The 22,273-nt window shown below is 45.5% G+C and overlaps 1 protein-coding gene across 3 annotated transcripts in view; it reads right to left on the bottom strand.

Annotated features, from left to right (window-relative positions):
• Positions 1-22,273, bottom strand: part of CARF (calcium responsive transcription factor) — a 434,709-nt gene that overhangs the window by 182,722 nt on the left and 229,714 nt on the right. For all 3 annotated transcript variants that reach the window (XM_078680246.1, XM_078680247.1, XM_078680245.1), the window contains exon 8: positions 5,043-5,163. In XM_078680246.1, the coding sequence (XP_078536372.1) occupies positions 5,043-5,163 (121 nt within the window). The remainder of the gene's footprint in view (positions 1-5,042; positions 5,164-22,273) is intronic.

The raw sequence follows: 22,273 nt of genomic DNA, 5'->3' as shown, positions 1-22,273 counted from the left end.
CCAAACAGATAACCAGAGGAGAAGCGGCCGTAACTCTAAAACGGCCTCCAAGTCCTACAAACTGAGTTCTTCATGAGTAATGAAAACAGAAATACTCTGAGGGAGGCATACAAGACTTCTTAAAAATGTTTTCTCAACAACTGCGAGAGCAGAAGTATCTGCATAGCCCCATATTTCACTACCATAGGCAACTACGAGGGACACACTTAGCACTATAAATCTCAAGCAAAATATTAATAGATTTATACCCCAGTCTGTTTGCAAAATCAAAAACAGAATCAATACTCCTAGTAAAAGAGACGCTTCTAGCAGGAACCAGAGAGGACCACCACAAAGAAGAATCAAATTGGACACCAAGATAAGGAAAAGATGAAACATAGCTAATAATATTTTCATGTATTTTGAAAAGTCTAGACTTAGTAGATCAAAGCCTAAACCCATAACATGGGATTTTGAAAAGTTGGTCCTTAAATGTAGTGTGTCAATACAATTACCAAAACAGTTCAGCAGGCTATCCAGCCACAAGGCAGTTCTAGCAATAAGCACAGCATCATCCACATACAGCAATGCCGGGGTGGAATAGATGCCAATCTGCTGCAAGTCGGTACAACCCTCAAATAATGCCTCCTCTACATTGTTGATATAGAGGTTAAAAAGAAGTAGGGCCAATATGAAGCCTTGTTGAACACCCGCTTCAAATTAAAGTGTGTCCCAAAATGAATGGCAGCAGTCATATTAAAATAAAGATTGCGTAAAAGAGAGATTAAGTTCACTTCCACCCCAAGACGAACCATAATGTCCCATAATTTATCTCTGTTAACACTATCAAAGGTGGTGCTCAGGTCCACGAAGGCCAGATGGAACGACCCTTGCTTAGCCACAGTATATATTATGAATAGTCTGATACAAATTGAGGCATTGGTTGACAGCCCCTAGGTCTGGCCGAAACTCATACTGGATGTCCAATAGAATGAAACCTTCAGTAACCCAATTCACTAGTCTGTTCAAAACTACTCGGCCAAAGATCTTAGAAACAGAGCAGATCAGAGAAACTGGGTGATTACATTTAGGGTCAGACCACCTACCCTTTTTAAAAAGGGGGACAAACAGCAAGTGGGACCAGGAATTGGGTATCGCATGTTTGGCAACCTCATTAAGATAGGGAGTAATCAAAGATGACCAAAGTGCTAAGTTGGCTTTAAAAACAACTATAGGAGCTCCATCAACACCAGGTATTTTGTAGGAAGGGAGCAGCTGTATAGCCTCGCACACCTCATCCTGTGAAATTATTGCAGAAGAACTAAAAGCAGGATACACAGTAAAGTTACAGGGTGTGGAAGTGGAATTAGGACCAGAATAGATCTGCTCAAAGCTCTGGTGGGGAAGTACAAAGTATAGCCAGGTAAGTAGCAGGCTTAATAATGGGGCTATTAATAATCTGCCATGACAGGGAACCATCACGCATCCTGCTAGCAGAAATCAATTCCTCCCATGCCTCATTCCTCAAGGCTTGTTTAGGTTCCTTTAATACCCTTCTATACGGAGAAAGCAACTCTCAAACGATCTTTAGATACTGACTTCAGGGCTTCCAGCAATAAATGATGCACTTAAAACACCTCGCATCAAACCATTTAGATGGGTTAGGAGCCCTAGGAGTAGATCTGGAAGCCAGAAGGAGAATAATATGATAGAAAGTTAGCTCAGAATAGCCAAATCAGAAGAGTCGCTACTCAGACACAACTCTATATCACAGTAACCCTTTAAACAAGTTTAAAAGGAAGGTGTCTGGAATAACATTCTTCCTCTTAAGACACCGGCTCTGGGGACTAGAAACAACATTTTCCAAGGTACAACGCTTAGAGGGAGCGCTCCCCACATCCCAATAAAGAAAAAGTTGTGAGGGGATTATGATCGCTCAAAGGGCACCAGATCACCTCAGAAATCAACAGCAAATGAACCATGGGTGAAGAAATAAAAATATAATCTATAACACTAGCTGCGGCTCGCCCGATAATGGTAGGAATGACTGCAAAAGTTTAGAGTCAGTCAATACAATGGAAATAGAAACTAGGTTATACTCGGCCAATAAAATATTCATAAAATCCCCCCTGGGGGAATGTAAAAAATGAACGACCTCCGGGGCAGGGTCCCAACCCACAGAATGTTGCGACAAGCATCCTTGAAAATAAGGATGCAAGTTAAAATCTCAAGCTAGAGTAGTAAAATGATTTCCTAGTAGGGGTTTGGATAAACCATCCAAGAAACTTTTTAAAACCTGTTCTTGCCTACCTGTCTGCAGAAATGCATTGCAAAAATGAATCGACAAAATAGATGGAAGTTAGAAAATGTCAGCAGGAAGCAGCTATATTGGGAGTGCTGGTAGGTAACATTTTAATGGAGCAACCTATGGACAACACACCTAGATAAGGAGGCCTCCTTTAGCCCTCCCATGAGAAGAAGGAGTAGCCGGGACAATATGTGAGGTATAACAATCCAGGTGAAAACTGGTGTCAGTATTCCACGTTTCCTGTAAACAAATTATTTTAAATCAATATACCAGAGAAAACAAATGCTCACTACAACTTTTGTTAGAATGGCCTGCAACATTCCAACTCAAAAGAGGAATAACAGTAGGGAGACTCAACCACCAATCCGTTTCAGTCTTGCGAGCAAGCATAGTCTCAGGGGAGTGAGATGAAAGTCAGTCAATATCTGTCAGGGTACTTAAGGGAGCACATCTATCGGAAATTGGTAAACTACTTTCCTGGTCAGGCCTCAAACTCATATTGGCCCTGGGTGAGGAGGACAAGATAACTGTGGCTTATAAAAAATAACCTAGGGAAGAAGGCGAATTCCCACAGGTTGCCTATATATGGCTACAAACTGTGACAACAAATAGCCAACAGTATGAAAATTGTCAAAGTTGACCACCACACAATCCCCTAGAAAAATTTAGGTTGCAAACCTATCCATGCGATCCTCCTTGCCATTATAGTATACTTAAACAAAAATCTGTCAAACCCCAAATGTTCATTTATCCAGTGAACCACCTTATTCTTCAGACACATAATCTTTCATGTTATTAGAACCCATTAGGGAAACATTGGCCATGATGATAACATAGGGAATAGCAGCAGGAGGTAAGCTCAGACTATAGGGCACCAGATCAGATGGCCGGGAAGAAAACAAATCTTTATTAGATACCTCTGTACGACAGGAGCTAGTTTCGGGTGAAGGTAATGATACTAAACCAGGGCCTCCCCTCAAAGTTAGTGAATCTCGAGTTGCATACGGTAAACAACACTGCACAGCATTAAAGGGTATAGAGCTCATATGGTACAAATCCGCAGACTGTTGCACTGACTTGGGTCATGAGAAAGGGCAACAAAGGGGCTTCCTCTGAGGGGGGTCAAGGAAAGATAAAGCCCTCGCCCTGCTACCAATTGAATTCACATGCTCTGTACCAGTAACGCTAATCAAGGGGACCCCCAAGGCCGTTACATTAACCTGTGAGTGTCTTGAGATCTCCTCAAGCTCAACAATGACATCCTCCATCTTGGAGAGTCTGGATTCAATAGAAGAAAAGGGGTGGAAACAACCAGGGTTTCCAATTTTTCAAAGTTCACCAACATTTATTTTCTCCATAAGTCCTTCCATAAGTCTTTCCAAAAACTCTTTCAAACAGTCCATGGATAATAGACAAACATAGGAGCAAATGGGGGTGGAGAAGGCTCTGAGCCCTAACAAGGTGTTTTTTCCTAGCCCAGACCATAGGGGGCTTTCATGGAACCATATGAGGAAGGCTTCCACGCAGAGGAACAAGGATGATCGAGGGAGTCCGCTACAGGCAAAGTCTGCATGCAAATAGGAATGGGGGAGATGCAGTAGAACGAGTCGCAGCATTCGATATTGCAGTATCTACTGCCTAAGATGTAGTACCTCCCGCTACCTCTGAGTGGCAAATTGTCTGGGCACCAAGGCCAAGTTCCACCTGAACCAAGCTGATTTTTTACGTGATAGCCCCCATTGCTGAGGTTCAAAGTGTCATGATGTTTTGGCTATAACGTTGCCGCTTGCTATCCTCGCGCCAAGTTTTATTTACGCTTACCCATGCTCAGGTTGAGAAGGCGTAGAAGGAAATGCCAGTCCAAGAAGCCAAGAGGGAGGACCAGGTCTTTGCCTGGAGATGCGACCAGGTGCGGCCGGCGTGTTAGGATTTAGAAATCGCTTTAATAGCGTTCGCGTGTGGTGAGCTCCTCCTCTTGGGCAAGCAAACTGTATGCTGGGGGATGAAGTCTCACTACGGCAAAGGCCACAACAAGGTCTCTGCATTCCAAAACGTAGTCATCTGTATATTCTTCAAACAGCAAACATTTAATCGCATTATGAATGGTTGACATCCTCTGCTTCTGCTACCCATTGAACAACAAATACAATTCAACTATCTGCATCACCCACAAGATCTTTTATGGCCCTGAAACAAAAATCTGATTTAAAATATTTTAATCCCCTATACACCATCTCTTTCCCTTCGCTCTGTTAATCACTATCCCATGAGTAAAGAAGAGTCGAATGGGTAGTCACCCATTCTCCAGTTGGCTCCTAAGCTTTGGAATTCAGTACCACTGAACGTCAGAGGATAACAGAATCATCTATGTTTTAGGCGTGTGCTGAAAACCCAACTAGTTTGTTAATCATAGATGGTATTTTCTTGTTTCTTCTTTTAGCATCTTACCGCCAGGAAACCTCCGGGTGTCAGTTTACAATAAATAAATAAATCATGTTTATTACCCCCCCAGTTTCCACTTTGCACCTCACACTGATCATATATTCATACATATCTATGTGCCTATTTAAATCATATTATCTTATGTACCTACATTGATGTGTATCATTATTTATCACTTTTTCCATTGCTTCTCTTTATACGCTGTTTTGATGTCCATTGGGCCTAGATCAAACTAATCAAACAATAAATAAATGTAATAAAGATAGAGTTTAGAAAAATTCTTACATTTCTTCAAAGTGAATTAGCTGCTTACCGTGCGGGACAAGTGGCTTTGTATTTCTGACCAGGTGCACTCTGTTGCTTCGCTGCTTTTTTGGGCAGGGCTCCTTTCCTCCTGGGACCATACTGGCACTCCATCACTACGGCTCGACTTCCTGCAAAGAGAAAATCCCTACTACATTAAGAAAATGATATTAAACCACCCTGTTCGTGTAACCACTGCAACAGTAACGCAAAGTGAAAATAGGAACTAGGATGTATTACTGCAAAACATTGTTGAAAACCGAAGTCAAATCCAATTAGGCTGAGACCTAACATGTGTATATTGAGCCATCTCCTAGTATCAAAGGATACTAAACTTCCAGCCGAAAGCGCATCCCAGAGTTTAGCCCCCTGGAAGCCAAGTTACTTATGGGCAGTCTACGCCATGGCAGAATATCCCAGATCTATCACACACTTGTCATCAACTCCCCTGGCGCACTTAACCACCACAGAACCCGTTGGGAGAAGTGGATGAGACCCATAGACGACAAGGACTGGTGGGAGGCACTAATGGTCCCCCCCAAGAACTTCCCACCTCCTCGAGACTCTGACTTGTTCAATCCTATTACCTCTGTTTGGCATACCTCTCCACAGCCAGCCTGTTCCGAGTTTGCCCCACTCCCACATGCCCACAATGCAGAGTTGACACTGGATTTCTGCCACATAGTATGGTCATGTACAACTATACTTCAATACTGGACAAAGGTGACCCGCAAACTGTCAGGGGTTCTGGGATGGGAAGTCCCCCCCTCTTCCCTATTGTTTCTCTTTGGGGTGTTCGAGTGCACTGGCGAAACGAGGGGGGAAAGGGCGTTTCTAAGCACGGCCCTCTTGGTGGTGAAAAGGGTTATCGAAGCTTTTTGTCCCCTGTGCCCCCTACCCAGTCAAAGTGGAGAAGGGGAGTTGACTGGTGTGCACAGCAGGAGCGAGTGGAGTTTGGGAATGTATGACGTTACAACGCATACATTTACAATGCATGCCTTTACAATACAGTTTTTACATCGCAACATCCTTTACAACGCATGAATTTACATGCATGCCATTACAACGAATTTGTTTTAAACTACATGTACAACGCATTCCATTACATCGCATCATACCTTTAGAACGCATTCCATTCCATTGCATTTCAGGTAAGTGTTGGACAGGAAAGGGGTAAAATTGCTTTTCTAACTCCAAGGGGTGCAACAGTAGGTAAGTGTTGGATAGTGTAGGGGTAAAAATTAATATTCTAAATCCAGGGGGTGAAACAGCAGGGTACGTTTTGGATAGTGTAGGGGTAACAATTACTATTCTAACTCCAGGGGGTGCAACAGTAGGTAAGTGTTGGATAGTGTAGGGGTAAAAATTACTATTCTAACTCCAGGGGGTGCAACAGTAGGTAAGTGTTGGATAGTGTAGGGGTAAAAATTACTATTCTAACTCCAGGGTGTGCAACAATAGGGTAAGTGTTGGATAGTGTAGGGGTAAAAATTACTATTCTAACTCCAGGGGGTGCAACAGTAGGTAAGTGTTGGATAGTGTAGGGGTAAAAATTAATATTCTAACTCCAGGGTGTGCAACAATAGGGTAAGTGTTGGATAGAGTAGGGGTAAAAATTACTATTCTAACTCCAGGGGGGGCAACAGTAGGGTACGTTTTAGATAGTGTACGGGTACTATGCGTTGTAATGGTATGCTTTGTAATGACATGTGATGTAATGCCTGCGTTGTAGTGACATGCCTTGTAGTGTCATGCATTGTAGTGACATGCAATGTAATGGCTGCGTTGTAGTGACATGCATTGTAAAGGATGTTGCGATGTAATAACTGTGTTGTAAATGTAGAGTGATGTAACGACTGCATTGTAAAGGTTGTTTCCCGGTGTTTGGAGCAACGACTGGCCCCAGAAACTTGGGCAGGTGTGGGTAAAGTGGCTCGGTCCGCTTGTTTAATTATTTATGGAACCGTAACTGTGGTTATTCTCCATGTGCATTACGATACATCTGTGAGATGGCTCCGCCGTGCGTAGCAAATATACCATGTTCTGCTATGTTTTAAGTGTGTGCTATGTGTTCACTTCTATAAAGTTGGTTATAATAAAATTAAAAAACTCCCAACTGAAGTTAATTCTTCTGCATTCCCCTAAATCCAGGTCAGTAGTGGAGATTCAGCTCAATTTGTGATCCTCAAATAACAGTTGCACCAAGACGTTCTTACCAAATCGAGCAAGGTCATTTGAAAAAGTATCTGTGATAGTAAAGAGGAGGGGGTTACTGTATGTTTGCTCAAGGCAGAAGCATTGACTGAACGTACAATGCAGATAAATAACTGGTGACACTTGAAGCTGACAAGGATTTCTCACACTGTCAAATAACCCTGCAGCATGACAAGCTAAGATATAATATGAATCTTCAAAAAATTCAGAGCCTTCTGAACAAAATACACGTCAATGAACTTTATTTTGAAAATGTGGTCGACAAAATAGAGACCTCGATCCAGAGGACACAGATAGTGCCCAGGGGTACACATCCACATTGTGATGTGCAGCCATTCATATTCATGTTAAACGCCCTTGACAGGTGAACGTTGCCCAAGGAGCACACCAGAATTTTTTACACTAACCAACCTCAAATTAAACTCTAGGTAGTAGCGCGTACTACCCCAATTTTGTTAAAAAATAACCTTCCACAAGGTAAGGCCTCACCTCTTGTGCGACAGGAAGACCCGAAGCTCCAAAGTTCACAGACGTGTCTTTTAAACATGAAACAGTTAACATATACATAGATGTGCTGGGATTATCTCTAACTGGACCTTCATTCTGGGAACTGAGCGTTGGAGCAGATTTCACCTAAGTGAAGAGAACAACTAGATCCTCCCAAACTGCCTTTCTTTCTCACCGAAAGTGATGAGTGCTCAATAAACTGACTTTTACTCTGTAGAGAGTGGGAGATTTTCATGTTGCCTACATATTTGTTTAGAAACCTTACAAAAGTCACACTTTGATTGATCATGGTTAGTTTGAGATTACAAGCAGTCCGGCCCAATACCATTGTCTGTGAATGTATATTTCATCAGCCTGCATCCAATCAGACAAGTTACTTACCTTTAGTAACGTCGCATCTGGTAGAGACATGATCTAACCGCAGACTCCTTACCTTTGAACTTCCAGGCGTCATGCTGGATCCGGAAGATTTTGGATAGCAGTACCTGTGTGGCGGTAGATGGCGTCGGCCGACTCCGCATGTCGTAGTAGGCATTGTGTCCGCAAATCGTCGTGACGTCTGAGTCATCAATATAACTGCCAGTCCAGCACGCTGACGTCAGTACTTTCCACAATTTTCCACGCCAGAAGCGCGGAGCCATGAAATGACTGACCATGGTGTGTAAAATCAGATAGCTAGGATCCTGAAGGGGAAAGAGCCCCGACACGATTCTGCAGTGTGGGAAGAATGGGTGGGTTAGTAAGGAATCTGAGGCTTGATCATGTCTCTAGCAGATAAGGCGTTACCACAGGTAAGTAACTTGTCCATCTGATAGAGATATCTAGCCGTAGATTCCTTACCTTTGAACATATACCAAAGCAATACTCTCCTTGGGCAAGGAGACTAAGAAATCTTGCAAGACAGAGCAGCTAAACAGGACCTCCCTGCGAACCTGGGAGTCCAGAGAATAGTGTCTGCCAAACATGTGCAGAGAGGTCCACTTGGCAGATATCTGATATGGGGACACCACGCTGAGGAGCCGTGGTTGCCACTTTTGCCCTGGTGAAATGGGCTCTAATTCTTTCAGGAGGATCCTGATTTGCTAACTCATAACAGATTTTGATTCAGAGGATAACCCAGTAGGATATAGTCCTCTTTCGGACAGAAAGCCCCTTCTTTGCATCCACATACCCTATAAAGAGTTGGTCATTCACCCAGAACTCTTTGGTTCGATTGAGATAGAACAATAACCACTTTCTTCCTTGAAGCGTGTGGGGGCATTAAAAAGTGGTCAGAGTAACCGATTGTTTCATGTGAAAGGGTGTTACCACCTTAGGCAAAAAAGATGCCCCTGAGCGGAGCACTACTTAAGCCGGAAAGATTGTCAGGTACAGAGGCTTAGATGACAGTGCCTGCAATTCGCACACCTTCCTGGCAGAGGTTATTGCCACTAAAAAAGCAGTTTTTTTAGTGAGCAACTGTAGAGGGCAGTTGTGCAGCGGCTCAAACAGTGCGCACATCAGAAAGGTGAGGAGCAAATTAAGGTCCCACTGTGGCAATGGGGAAGGGGGGAACAAGTGGGGTATCCCCTTCAAAAGTCTCTGCACCAGAGGGGATTTGAAAAGAGAAGAAAAGAAGAAAGGGCTGCCAGGTAACCTTTCAGTGTGCCCAGAGCAGAGCCCTGCTGGGCCAAAAAAAGAATAAACAAGAGAATGTCTGACAGGGAGGCAGAAAAGGGGTCCACAGACAGCTCTGTACAATATTTACAAAACAGGCGTATACCGACTTCGTAGAGGGACGCCTGGCTGCCAGAATAACCTCCCAGACTTCGCGAGGAAGGTCAAAAGCTGTCAACTGTCACCGCTCAATCTCCACACAAGGAGGCGGAGGGTGGACAGGTTTGGGATGGAAAACATTCCCCTTCTGCTGCCACAGAAGATCCCCCCCCCCCCAAAGGGGCAGCCTCTCCGGAGGATTGATGCTCATAGCCAAAAGCTTGGGATACCAGACTCTCCGTGTCTAGTCCGGAGCCACAAGAATGACTTGTGTCTGCTAACTCCTGATATTCTTGAGCACTCTAGGCAGGAGTGGTATGGGCAGAAAGGTGAACAGGAGGCCTGAATTTCACTCGCCCTGCTGAGCAAGAGCCGCCTTGGAAACGCCAGCGCACAAAACTGCTGACAATGCACATTCTCTATGGAGGCAAACTGATCTAGCCGAGGCTCTCCTCACTGCTGAAAGAGTCCTTGTACTACCTCCGGATGGAGACGCCACTTGTGATCCACTAAATCACTACAAAATTATACCGCCCAGACCATGGATCATACTTATTTCATTTATAGAGAGCTGAAAAAGTCTCTCTGCTTTTGTTCCTCTATGGAACGATCCTTACTCTGTCGAATAAATACTCATGCACCAGGTTGTTACCTTATGTCAGGTATTTATCTTTGACCGTTTTTTGGGTGATTTCATCTTATGTTTACATACATACATATTTACACATAACACAGTGAAATTCAAGTTTCATAACGTTGCATACAAAAATGCACAACCAATGGTTGAAAAAAAAAAAGATAGACAAAACATTTTACAAATAGACATTACATGGATACTGAGACGTGACTCTCTACATGTTACACATCCAACCTAGGCAGTCTTGTGTGTTATGACATGTATGAGTCATTGTATGTCCTACTGGAATTTAACATTGGGACCTGTTACCCTTGTGTATTCAACCACCTTTAAGGTCGAGTGAGGTCCTAAAGAGGTCAGAGTGTTAATGTATTGATTCCTATATACGAAACCTGAGTTGCTTAAGCATTTGGTGCTTTTTTTGCTCCCATCAATCCTAGATTGTATTAGGTGGCCAGCACGGAAGGAGGTCTTCCATGAAGGGTGATGTGGGCATGATGCCTTCACTGAAATTTTTCTTTCTTTATCCTTAATGACGTGGCTGTGTCCTTCGCTCGGGGGATCTTGGGGACGGCGGCTTGCTTCGACTGCTACCGGTAGCGGCGTCTGTCCAGCACTCACTGGGGCTGCTGCCTTCACTTCCGTTTTTTTTTTTTTTTTTTTTTTTTATAAAGAAAAACCTTTATTGCACCTTACAATCTTACACAGCTTCTGGCCTACAACCGAGGGGGCCGGCCGCTACACATTCACAACAGTATTATATCAACAGGATACCACAGCATATTGGCCGCCATTCCTGGGGTCCGGCTACGTTGCAATACAGTGAAGGTACATAATTCGCAGTAAATTGCTGGTCAATGTAGGTATGGTTTTCTGTTTTATAACAATAAACAACGTAATAAACGAATAAACCACATTTAGGTCGTCAAGTACATGAAAATAAAAATTGCACTAACTTTGTGATTGAAGGTTCCTTTAAGGATAACCGCTCTAACACCCTTAGGGTCGGCCGCAGCGGTAGTTCCTGAGATTGAGTGTGGGTGGGTGATTTTTCCGGTACCTCGCTCTATTAGCCCCTCCGTCCCCTAACTCCCCGCTCCCGATCTCGCCACCGCTTCTAGTGTTCCACCCTCCCCTCTTTTCCACCTCCAAGTTCTGCTAATCGTCCTCCCCCTCTTCATCTGATGTCATTGGGTCTTCTTCCTGTAAGGGTTCACAAATCTCCCCCCTGTATACGTTCCATGGGGTCCAAATCTTATTCCATTTCCTCGGACAAGCCCTGCTAGTTTACACCGCCCTTTCCGTTACTTCCGTTTGGTTTTGCAGACTTGTGATCTGCTAGGCACCGTCAGCTGAGTTTGTCCACTCTGGCCTTCTGGGAACCGGCCAGATGTTAAACCACCAGAGAAATGGCCTGTTGTTCCAGCCTAGTCCAGAGGCGCAAAGCCTGACACAGTCTCCGCGACCTCACCCCGCCCTGCTTGTTGCAGTACCACATGGCGGTCATGTTGTCACATGGCGGTCACCTGAACTAGCCTTCCCTTGATGGACAGCAAGAAGTCTTTAGTGCCAACCGGATAGCCCGAAGCTCCAACAGGTTTATATGGAGCTGGGCCTCCACCGGAGACCAGAGTCCTCTGATCTCCACCTCTCCCAGATGGCCGCCCCATCCCAGAAGGGGCGTATCTGTCACTACTGTGAGGTCTGGATGGTGAAGGGAGGGGGGTCTGCCCTTGACCCATTCAGTTTGATAGCCACCACTGCAGGCCTTTCACAGTGCCCTCCGAGATCTATGTCAGTGAGATTCCCCCATGTTGCTCCCATTGGAACTTCAGGTCCCACTGAATAGCCCCATGTGCCATCTTGCATGGTCCACAAGTAGGATACAGGAGGCTATGAGGCCCAGCAGCCTCAGAGTCATTCTCACTGAAGTCCAGGATGGAGGCTGAAACATCTGTATCATAGCTTGAATATCCTGGATTCGCCGCTCAGGAGGATAGACCCGAAACTGCATTGTGTCCAGAACCGCTCCAATAAAAGGTAGCGTCTGGGAGGGAGTCAGGTGCGACTTGATCCTGCAAGTCCAGTGCTGCCATCCAGTCTCTTTCGGGTCCAGGGTAGACAGGGCCTGAGGTAGAGTGAGCATCTTGAACTTCTCCTTTTTGAGGAAGTAGTTGAGGGCTCTGAGGTCGAGAAGAGGAAGAAGGCTTCCATCCTCCTTTGGGACCAGAAAAGAGTGGGAATAACAACCACAGCCTATTTCTGGCCCAGGAACCCTCTCTATAGCTCTCTTGGACAAGAGAGCTTTGACTTCCTCGTGGAGGAGAGCAAGGTGATCCTACGTTAGCCGATCGTACACTGGAGGCATCGATGGAGATGTAGTCTCGAAGGGGAGGGAGTAGCACCTTCGGACTATTTGCAACACCCACCGAACGAGGTGATGTTTCGCCAGTGGTGGAGATGACAGCGTATTCTGCCATCAACTGGCCGTGTATGATCCAGGGGTATCAGACTAGGAAGGTTTTGTGGTGGAGAAGGGGATCATGGCCTGGCTCGACTTCTGGCCTCCCGACCGATGGGGTCGGGGTGAACCGCGTCCAAGGCCCCACGGCAGCTGCCGAACTTGCTGGCCCTCTAGCTGTAATAAGGTTGGTGCGGTTGGTAGCCTCTTCCGTAGCCATGAAGGGAGCGAAAGGCAGATACAGGCCGGGACGTTGTGGTGAGGTCCAAGGTCTTGGGCGTAGCCCACAAGTCCTTGAAATGCATTAGGGCTGCATGTGCCTTGTCTCCGAAGAGACGGGAGCCATCAAAAAGCATGTCCATGAGATTAGCTTGGACATCCCCCGAAAAACCAGATGTTCAAAGCCGGGCGTGGTGACGTATGGTGACAATTGTGGACATCACTCTGCCCAGCGAGTCTGTCATACCCAAGACACATCGGATGGCGACCTTCGCTGCATATCTCTGGTCCAAAATGACTTGTGAGAGTAGGATCCGGTCCTCCTCCGAGACCCTGGGAAGCACTTGCGCAACCGTGCCCCATATTGAAAATTAATAATGGTCCAAAAGGCATGCGGCGTTCACCGACTGCAATGCCAGACTGTCATAAGAAAAAAATATCTTTTCAAAGCTTCTTTTGGATTCCCGGTCGATGGTGCCGAAGAGAAAGCGCCACAGGAAGTGAAAGCTTAAACCACCAAGCTTTATGGGGTGGATATTAATGGATCGCCCGGTACAGGGCGATGGCGGCGGTCAATCGTCCTATTCACAGGAGTCCATGTGCTGGGCTTGTACCAGGTGCCCAAAAGGACGTCTGTTAAGGCCTCATTGAAAGGCAGCAGGGGTTGTGAGCTGTAGACACCGGGCTGAGGGCCTCTGTCGGAAGCGGAAGATTTTGACAGCCACAGTAGGAAGCTGCAAGTCCAAAACCCCCATAGCCCTAAGCACCACCACACCAAATGATGCCTCCTCCTCCGTTTCCAGAATCTGGGGAGGTGTCCAGACAACTGGCATCACCTAGTTCCTCATATCAGTTCATGTCTTGTGGTTGCAGGATTTCTAAGGGATCCTGCTTCCCTCTCAAACCCCCTCTCAAACCTCCTCATCCATTCATAGCCCCTCCGAATAGGGCAGTTTAAATGGCATGGAGCCGCACGGCTCCGGTCTCGGCATCAGGGAACAACTGACCGGCTCTGTGTCATCAGGAATGAGGATTGGGGCGGCAATCTCCACGGTGGACGCGGCGCTGGGAAAGGTCGCTGTGGAGGTGCAAGTGGTGCCCGTCCGGACCAGTGAACGGGTCCAGTTTGAGGCTGTTGTAATGGGGCCGCAACCGAAGGCCTGGAATTCCAGGGTACTTCCCATCATCTGAGCCTGCGGGGCCCGAAGGCACTATGTCAGAGTTAGGCCAGCCCCAATATTGCGCACATGGCATCATAAAACTCCTTAAGTTGGGCAGGGGTCGCTCCAGGACCCGGGAAGGCAGGGAAACGCAGAGCTGACCCAGACACCTGCTCCATGGAGCAGGGCTTCGAATGTCAAGGGTACTCCGCCTTGTTGCAAGACGGGCAGGGGAAGTCGAAGCACGCTTCAACTTCTTGTGTTTTTTGTGGTGCCTCTTACCTGACTTTGACGACTTCAACGAAGAGGACTTCGATTCACCGGAGCGGTGCTTGAACCTTCCTGGCGGCGTGGACTGGGATCGAGATCGATGAGGCGACCTCCATGGTGCCAGACGCCGGGCCGCGATCAGTTTAGGGACCGCTCCCTCAAAGCCTTTGACGCCATGGCTCAGCAATCGGAGCACGACTTTGTGTCGTGGGAGCGCTCAATGCACCAGAGACACACTAAATGGGGGTCTGTGACCGACATGGCGCTGTGACAGGCGCAGCGCGGTTTGAACCCCGAGGTCTTCTTACTAGACATCCTACAAACAAAATGAATCAACAAAAAGTCTAAAAAAGTCTGTCAAAAAATTACAGGGGGTAGCTCTCTTCGATGGATCTGCGGTGGTTGGCGCGGAAAGAAAAGAACTGATGTCAGTGCACTGAGAGTTAAAATTGACGACGCGGATGTCACAACCACGGCAGACACGAAGTCCCCTACACTATCTACCGGTGCGCAGGGGGACTGCTACCAAAATCTTCCGGATCCACCCTGATGCCTGGAAGTTCAAAGGTAAGGAATCTGCAGCTAGATGTCTCTATCAGATAAAAGGTTTTAAGTAGCTGAAAAGATGAAGTAGTCAGTACCTGATGCTGAAAAGAAATCAAAAGGATAAGAGAGTTTGAGTGCTCGATGGAGAAATCTAAATAAATTTAAAACCAAAAACATGAGAAGGTTAGCTAGGTTAGCTCTAAGGTGGATCTTTTATTCATAGTTGTTTAGTCCTCTTCCTTCCCAAGTTAAGGGAAAAGAGAAACAGCTTCTCAACATCGTGCACCCGATTTATGAGTGACATTTTCCACACATATGTGAGTGCATATACGTGGCAACCCACTTTCCTCTACCTTTCAGCAGCATTGACACTTTTTTCTTTCACAACAATGGATACATTATCTTAGAGCGCTGAGAGATAGTAACATAACATAACCCTTGTATTTGAAAAGCACACTTAACACCCAGGGGTCTCAAGGCGCTGAATAAAAGATGTTTATTGTTACCTAACTCAATGGAACTCATTTTATCGACCTCAAATGGATGAAAGGCTGAATGGACCCGCCGTGATTTGAACCTGTGCCCATAAGGTCAAACACAGGACCCTGCAGTGGATGCATTAGTCCACTAAGCCACCAGACCCGACAAAGACACTAAAAAACCACCAATTGTGGTTAAACTCAATGGGGTAGCATTATCTGCAACTGTCCAGTGGCACTCCAGGGAGCACTGAATAAAAGATATTTATTGTTACCTAACTCAATGGAACTCATTTTATCGACCTCAAATGGATGAAAGGCTGAATGGACCCGCCGGGATTTGAACCTGTGACCATAAGGTCAAACACAGGACCCTGCAGTGGATGCATTAGTCCACTAAGCCACCAGACCCGACAAAGACACTCAAAAACCACCAATTGTGGTTAAACTCAATGGGGTAGCATTATCTGCTACTGTCCAGTGGCACTCCAGGGAGCACAATCCATGTATTCGAAATTGACTTAAAAGGTTTTCTTACATCTCTAATGCACACAGTATTAGTACAATGTGACTGACATGATTTCTTTACACAGAAAATGTATGACTGGGCCAGAAGTAAACAATAACAAATCCATTAGTAAAGAAGAGTTTTAGAAATGCTCAAACAGACTTACCTCTAGTCTGGATTCCTCAGCAATGCATTAAGGAACTCATTTGGTAGCTGACATAATAAATGAACAGTGATAGAGTGTGTGTGTGTAACACGCAAGTGTATAGTACTTATTAGAAAGAGCCACGTGACCATCTACCCTTACTGTCAATTAGAAAGAGCCATGTGACCAACTACCCTTACTGTCAATCACATTACATGGTCCTTAAATCCTTTCCAAATACTCAGTCCCATATTTTAAGGGGACACCTCTTGTATCAAGAAAATGACAGACTAGCTGTTCTTATCCTAAGATAAGAGGCCCAAGCTGGAGATATCCAATCAACATAGTATCACGTCAAAGCCAGCACCTAGCTAGTCCAGAAAACCATCCCTCACAGTATAGGGCAACCACCCACAGAACGCCACCTTTCCATCGGTCACACGTAACTAACTAATATAGCAATTTCAGGAGCATCGCAAACTTCCCTTGCACACAGATCAGGGACACTACATATAGCAACTTTGCACGTTTTCCTTACATAGTATCAGTAGAAAGTATACAGGGGAAGGGCAAGCTTACTCACAACCACAAAACTGGCACAACTAGGATAGTAGCAATATATAAGCTTTCCCTCTGCTATGCCCACAGTTCCTGTCATGAACCCCTACCTACATGCCTACCTATATACCTCTACTTTACCCATTAGCATGGCTTAAGGGAGGCATTCCATGCAGAGCACAGTACAGCAGAGGAGAAACCAGGAGAGAACCTGGTAGCTACTACCACCACACCTCATGTGAGAATGCAGTGCAATGGGTACTGATATGCAATGATGCACAGTCTCTTATTCTAATAAGCTTTAATTTGCGTTAAACAGGATTCATACACCATGCTTAAAATGATGTGCACTGCCACAGGTGCACTCTTTTTCCTATCTATGCCCTCACCAATCACTGGCCCTCTATCTCCTGCCATCACAACTCCTCTCATGTCGTGGCCAATCTGTCACCTGTCAGTGCCTCTCTCTCTCTCCTGTCACTGCCACTCCTTTCCGGTAACTGTTATCATCTGTGCCACCAGCAGTTTTTCTCTGTCAAGCAGTAAAAGCGAAACAACCAATTCAATAATGTGCCTTATCTTTGACCTGACAATGAAGTAGTTGTAGAGAAAAGACTGTAGAATGCAAATGCATATCTACTAAAAAAGGCAAATTAACTACTTACATAATATGCCTTATTTGCATTAAGACTAAACATAGCACAGCAGTCTACTGAGATACATTTAAAATAGCAATCAGAAAAAGTGGCTGTTGGTGTGAAAGTCCCTGGGGCAGTCCCCACGTGACAACTTGCTTCTCGTGTTATTATTCAGGCAGACTTGGTGTGCGTTCTTGTCTAGGAGACCTGTGTCATAAACCTACTGATAATGGTTCTACAATTACATTGTCTGTTGCACACTGAGTGTTAGACTCTGCCAGATTATAGGGATACACACCAAGGTAGTTCTCCTTATAGCTGACTAACAACCCCTTTACATAACCATAACACTACTAACAGTTGGTGCTAGTTGATTACAATAGTGATGTATAGGCCTTTTTACTTGAACCCCACTGAGAAGATTGCCAACTGGCTCTTACTTAAAGTGTGGTATCATGGTGCTACGAGTTAGAAGGTGCAAGGACAAGAAAACAAACTTTTTTATCTCTAGGAGACTTCTAAGTGTATAAGAATAGAATAATCGAAATTAAAGCTGTTTCTGGTCTGTGAATCTGGTACAAAAACGATGGGTGGCAACTTTTCAGGTTATTTTTGCCAAACGGGTAATTAACACAAGGAGACATAGGCATAAAAAAATGGGCACAATAATTACCTTCAGCAGACAAGTGCCTCTGGACAAATGGTGTTAATGGGACTTTATTATCCTTAGAATGCCCAACTACTTCCCAAGTTCTACTGGACATTTTGGGACAGTGGCTTGGTCACTTCACTTCTCTTTTTTTTGTTAGCAGCAAGAAAGCATTAGAGTATGCCATCTATGGACATTTTAGAGAAACCAGAGGGAGTTGGCAGGTTATAGAAATTGAAATGTATTGTTAGCTGTATACAAACTCTCAAGCAATGATATTGCACATGTAGTTGAGAGGGTATTCAGAACTGGAGCATGGCCAGGACTTCTCTGCTCCTTTGCGGCTCTGATGGTGTCTCAAGTGGCACATTTAGTGAATGTGTGAACCTGAAAAAGTGGTGGCTGTTGCGCATCTACAGGTACGCTTGGGAGCGACAACACTATCTATTCCCTACTCACTTGCAATATGGAGTCCATGGTCATGCTCGATCTTTCAAGAGGTTAGACTTTGAGACTTGGGCAAGAGGAAGTGACTCAGGGGCATACGAGAAAGACCGTAAAAAAGCTTGGCAGGAAAGGGGATGTGATAGTGTGGGACTTGAAGAATGGGGGAGGAACCAAAAAATGTAAAGTCAAGGTGGAGGGCTCTCATCCAGTATGTTATGTGTCATCTTTAGCAGATGAGAATTAAAAGGGGCTACTCAATAGAGGAGGGGAAATGAAAGTTGGACGGTGTAGCACAGATCCTCCCAAAGAATGGGCATTCATATCTGTTGTGCAGTGCGGTTTCAAAATGGGTGGTTCTTTATTCCTTTTTTAAAAGAACAGCTACCCTGTGGTCAAAAGAAAGTATCCTTTTCAGGATGCATGGACTCTCACCCACCAAAGTGGTATGCTTCATCATTGGGTTGTGCTACTTGTTGGGTGGGTGCTGCAATGCCCAAAGGGTCCCACGAAGGGTCTCTTTGCCAGAGATCTTTTTTCTTGCTGACCGGTATGGAGACTCACCAAACTGTCGGAAATGCCCCTGGATATATTAATCAGGCCCTGATTGTTAGACCAAATTTAGTAGATTAAAATTAACTAAGAGACCACTTAGGCTGTTCCAACATTGATTAGGAGCCCTTGTTAAGGTTAAAAGCATAAAGGAACTCGAGGAATGATGACCCACAAGTTAATCGGTTAGTCAACACGTTGCACACCGTTGTTGCTCTAAAATTGGTCAACAGCAATTCATCAGGACCTAAACTAATTATGCATAATCTACTCTCATTCCCTCACACCCTACCCATGTGTAGGTAGTACCCAGGTCGTGCAAGGCGAAAATCAAATACTTACACAACTTATATCTCTACTGCAGATGTAAAGTTCTCAAACCCTATTCCCAATTTGGTCAGGCCCCATGGGTAAATGGGGTCATGGGACTCCCTTTTTACTTATTTGACCAGTTTGAAGTACCCACAGGTATCCTACCATTTATCCTCGAGGGACCTGTTAAAAATCCAGGGAGGGGGGATTTGTGTTAGTTTCATAGGTTGCTTAGATTACTTTAGAGTAGCTATGTAGATATACATAAGGCCTTTACCTTGCAGCCAGAGCAGCATGATTTTGCAATCACCCAAACCCTATAGTCAGCAAAGTCTTCGAAGTGATTTCTATTGAATGAAGCCCATTACCTTACTCTGCAACTTCTGGTATTTCATGTTTAAAAGATCTTGTTCAGTTCAGAGAAGATCATCTGCAGCCACACAGGATATAGCCAGGACCTCTAGGAATATGGAGTGCTCATCCATGCAAAACAGCAGATACTGTCCCGTGGAAATGCAGCCAAGTAATTCAATTGCTACTACCTCCTGGACATCCTGTATCAGTTGAGACATTTGGAATAGTTTAGATGTGCTACAATGACAAATTGAGCATCTTCTCAACCAGCTTGTTTAGAGACCATACCTTAGCAACGCTTTCTTTGCGGTCACCATAACTCAATTGCATTTATTTGCTAATTTACCCAACTGTTGTCTTGGAAATGACCAATGCAGTGATGTGGAGTATTAGGCTTTTCTGTTGATTATCAAGTTCTCCTCAAAGATTAAACTGAGTCTGCAAGATTGGTGAGCTCTCATCATTTACTAAAGGTCTCTTCAGCACAGAATCTTGCAGATTTCTGACTGATTTTCAATCAACTCCTACTGAGTGGCCTTTAGATGTCTCTCTTGCTGATTGCCTCTGATTGGATTTGGTGTTTTGAATGTACTCTCCTGTGAGCCATAATCAGTTGGTGTCTAAGGCAATTAGGAAAGAAATTAGAAGTATTTTGATCATTGACAGATCTATGTAAAATGCAGAAGTGGTACTTTCACACCGTCTGACTACATTGGTCAATCTGGGGGTGGCATTTCTGCCCTGGAATTTCTGAAACTGGCAACAAGAATCTGCTGACCTGTGAAAACATTGAACGCGTTCCTTGTAGAGGGACAGATGAAAATCCTTCCAGTCTCTGATCACTGCTAGGCTCTCTTTTCCTGCTTCTGAGTAGGGTTTCTCAGGTTTTGTAAGGCTCCTGCTGGCATGAGCAAGGTGTTTCATGATCCTGGTCATACTGATCTAGGATGGGACCTGAACCAAGGAAACTGGCATCAACAACATATCCATTCAAAGGTTCAAAAACAAATATACCATATTCTGGAATATGCAAGAAGTCTTAATTGCTTCAAATGTTGTCTGACATTTCTGAGATCACCTGAACGCTTTCTCGTTCATGGTGAGGTCTTGCAGCAGGGCGTTGATCGGTACAAAATCTTGGATGTGCCCGATGCCATAACTGGCCATGCACAGAAAGGAGTGAAGTGAGGATTCATATGACAGAGTCTGTGCTGATATGAGTGTGTCAACTTTCTATGGGTCTGGTCCTATGGCCTTTTTCCTCATATCTTACGATAACAGTCAGTATGATATTTACAGCTATCCTAAAGTCCCACTGAGTGCAGAGGGATGAGGGCCACTATGTCAAGACAGAAGTAGGAGAAAGCTAGTTCCTCAGGAATGAGAAATAAAGGAGAGAGAAAGAGAATTCTAAAGCCACCAATGGATAGGTTTCAGCTGATAAGAACAGCTTGGATTCCCTCTGGTTGTACCCATTAGCGGCTGTTCTTCATTACAAGTGGTGGGCGGGGAATGTTATGTTATGTTATGTTATGTTATGTGGTTTTTATTAGGCGCACAAATGCTCCAGCTAAGGAGCGTCTTGGCGCCCGACAAGGCAGCTACACAACACAACTAAATAAAACAGCACAGAACACACTAACTAAGGGAATAAAAATGTTTTCAAGGCACGACGAAAAGAGAGCAAATCGCTCATAGCGCGAATTGCCGGGGGTAAGGAGTTCCACAGAGCGGCGGCCCGCACTCGAAATGAGCGCCCACCGGCCCTGCTTCGCTTAAAGCGCGGTACCACGGCCAATTCGAGATCTGACGATCTTAAGGGTCGTGCCGGAATATAGTTGGCCATGAGGGTCGTAAGGATCATTGCCGGGGACCCCTTCAAGATCTTATGGGCGACGCAGAGTACCTTAAACTGAATCCGCTGCGCCACCGGGAGCCAGTGCAGTGCTCGAATGGTGCTAGAGGTGGGGCAGAATCTTGGAAGGCCCACCACCGCTCTTGCTGCTGCATTCTGGATCCGCTGCAGGCGCCCTATCTCAGCTACATTCAGACCGGCCAACAAAGAACTAGCATAATCCAATCTGGAGATGACGGTCGCTTGGATCATGAGTTGCCGGGTGGGGGCATCGAAGAACTTTAGCACAGGACGAAGCCCACGCAAAATGCCGAAGCAGCAAGCAGCCGTGCGTTTAGTGTGGCATGCAAACGTAAGGGAAGGGTCCAGCCAGACCCCGAGGTTTTTAAGCTCGGTGACTGGGATGGGAGCGGAACCCAGCTCCTCCGGCCACCATCTCTCTCCCCACAGTTCCGGTCGCCTACCAAATACCATCACCTCGGTCTTACTAGCGTTTAGCTGGAGACAATTAAGCGTCATCCATCTAGCGACCGCCCTCAGTCCTTGTTGAAACCTAGGAGCGTCGACCTCCGCATCCCCGCTGATCGTGACCGCTAGCTGGGTGTCATCGGCATATGACACCATGGTCATACCCCATAGTTTGACAACCTCAGCTAGCGGCCTTACGTACAGATTGAACAGCGTAGGACTCAGCGAGGAGCCTTGGGGGACGCCCAGGTTCAACGGGTGGAATTTTGACTGAAAGGGTGGGACGGTCACGCTAAAGGCCCGGTTTGATAAGAACGACCGGAACCAGTCGAGCGCAATGCCGGAGACACCAGCATCCTCTAAACGCTGCAGAAGGATAGGGTGCGAGACGGTGTCAAAGGCAGCGCTTAGATCTAATAGCACCAGCGCTGCCGTTTGTCCCGCGTCAAGCACGGAGCGGAGGTGCTCCACCATATAAAGCAGAGCCGTCTCCGTGCTGTGACCTGCCCT

This window comes from Lissotriton helveticus, chromosome 3_1, assembly GCF_964261635.1.
Source record: "Lissotriton helveticus chromosome 3_1, aLisHel1.1, whole genome shotgun sequence".
NCBI lineage: Eukaryota > Metazoa > Chordata > Amphibia > Caudata > Salamandridae > Lissotriton > Lissotriton helveticus.
Note: the sequence above shows the minus strand (reverse complement) of the source record. Positions and strands in the feature narration are given on the sequence as shown.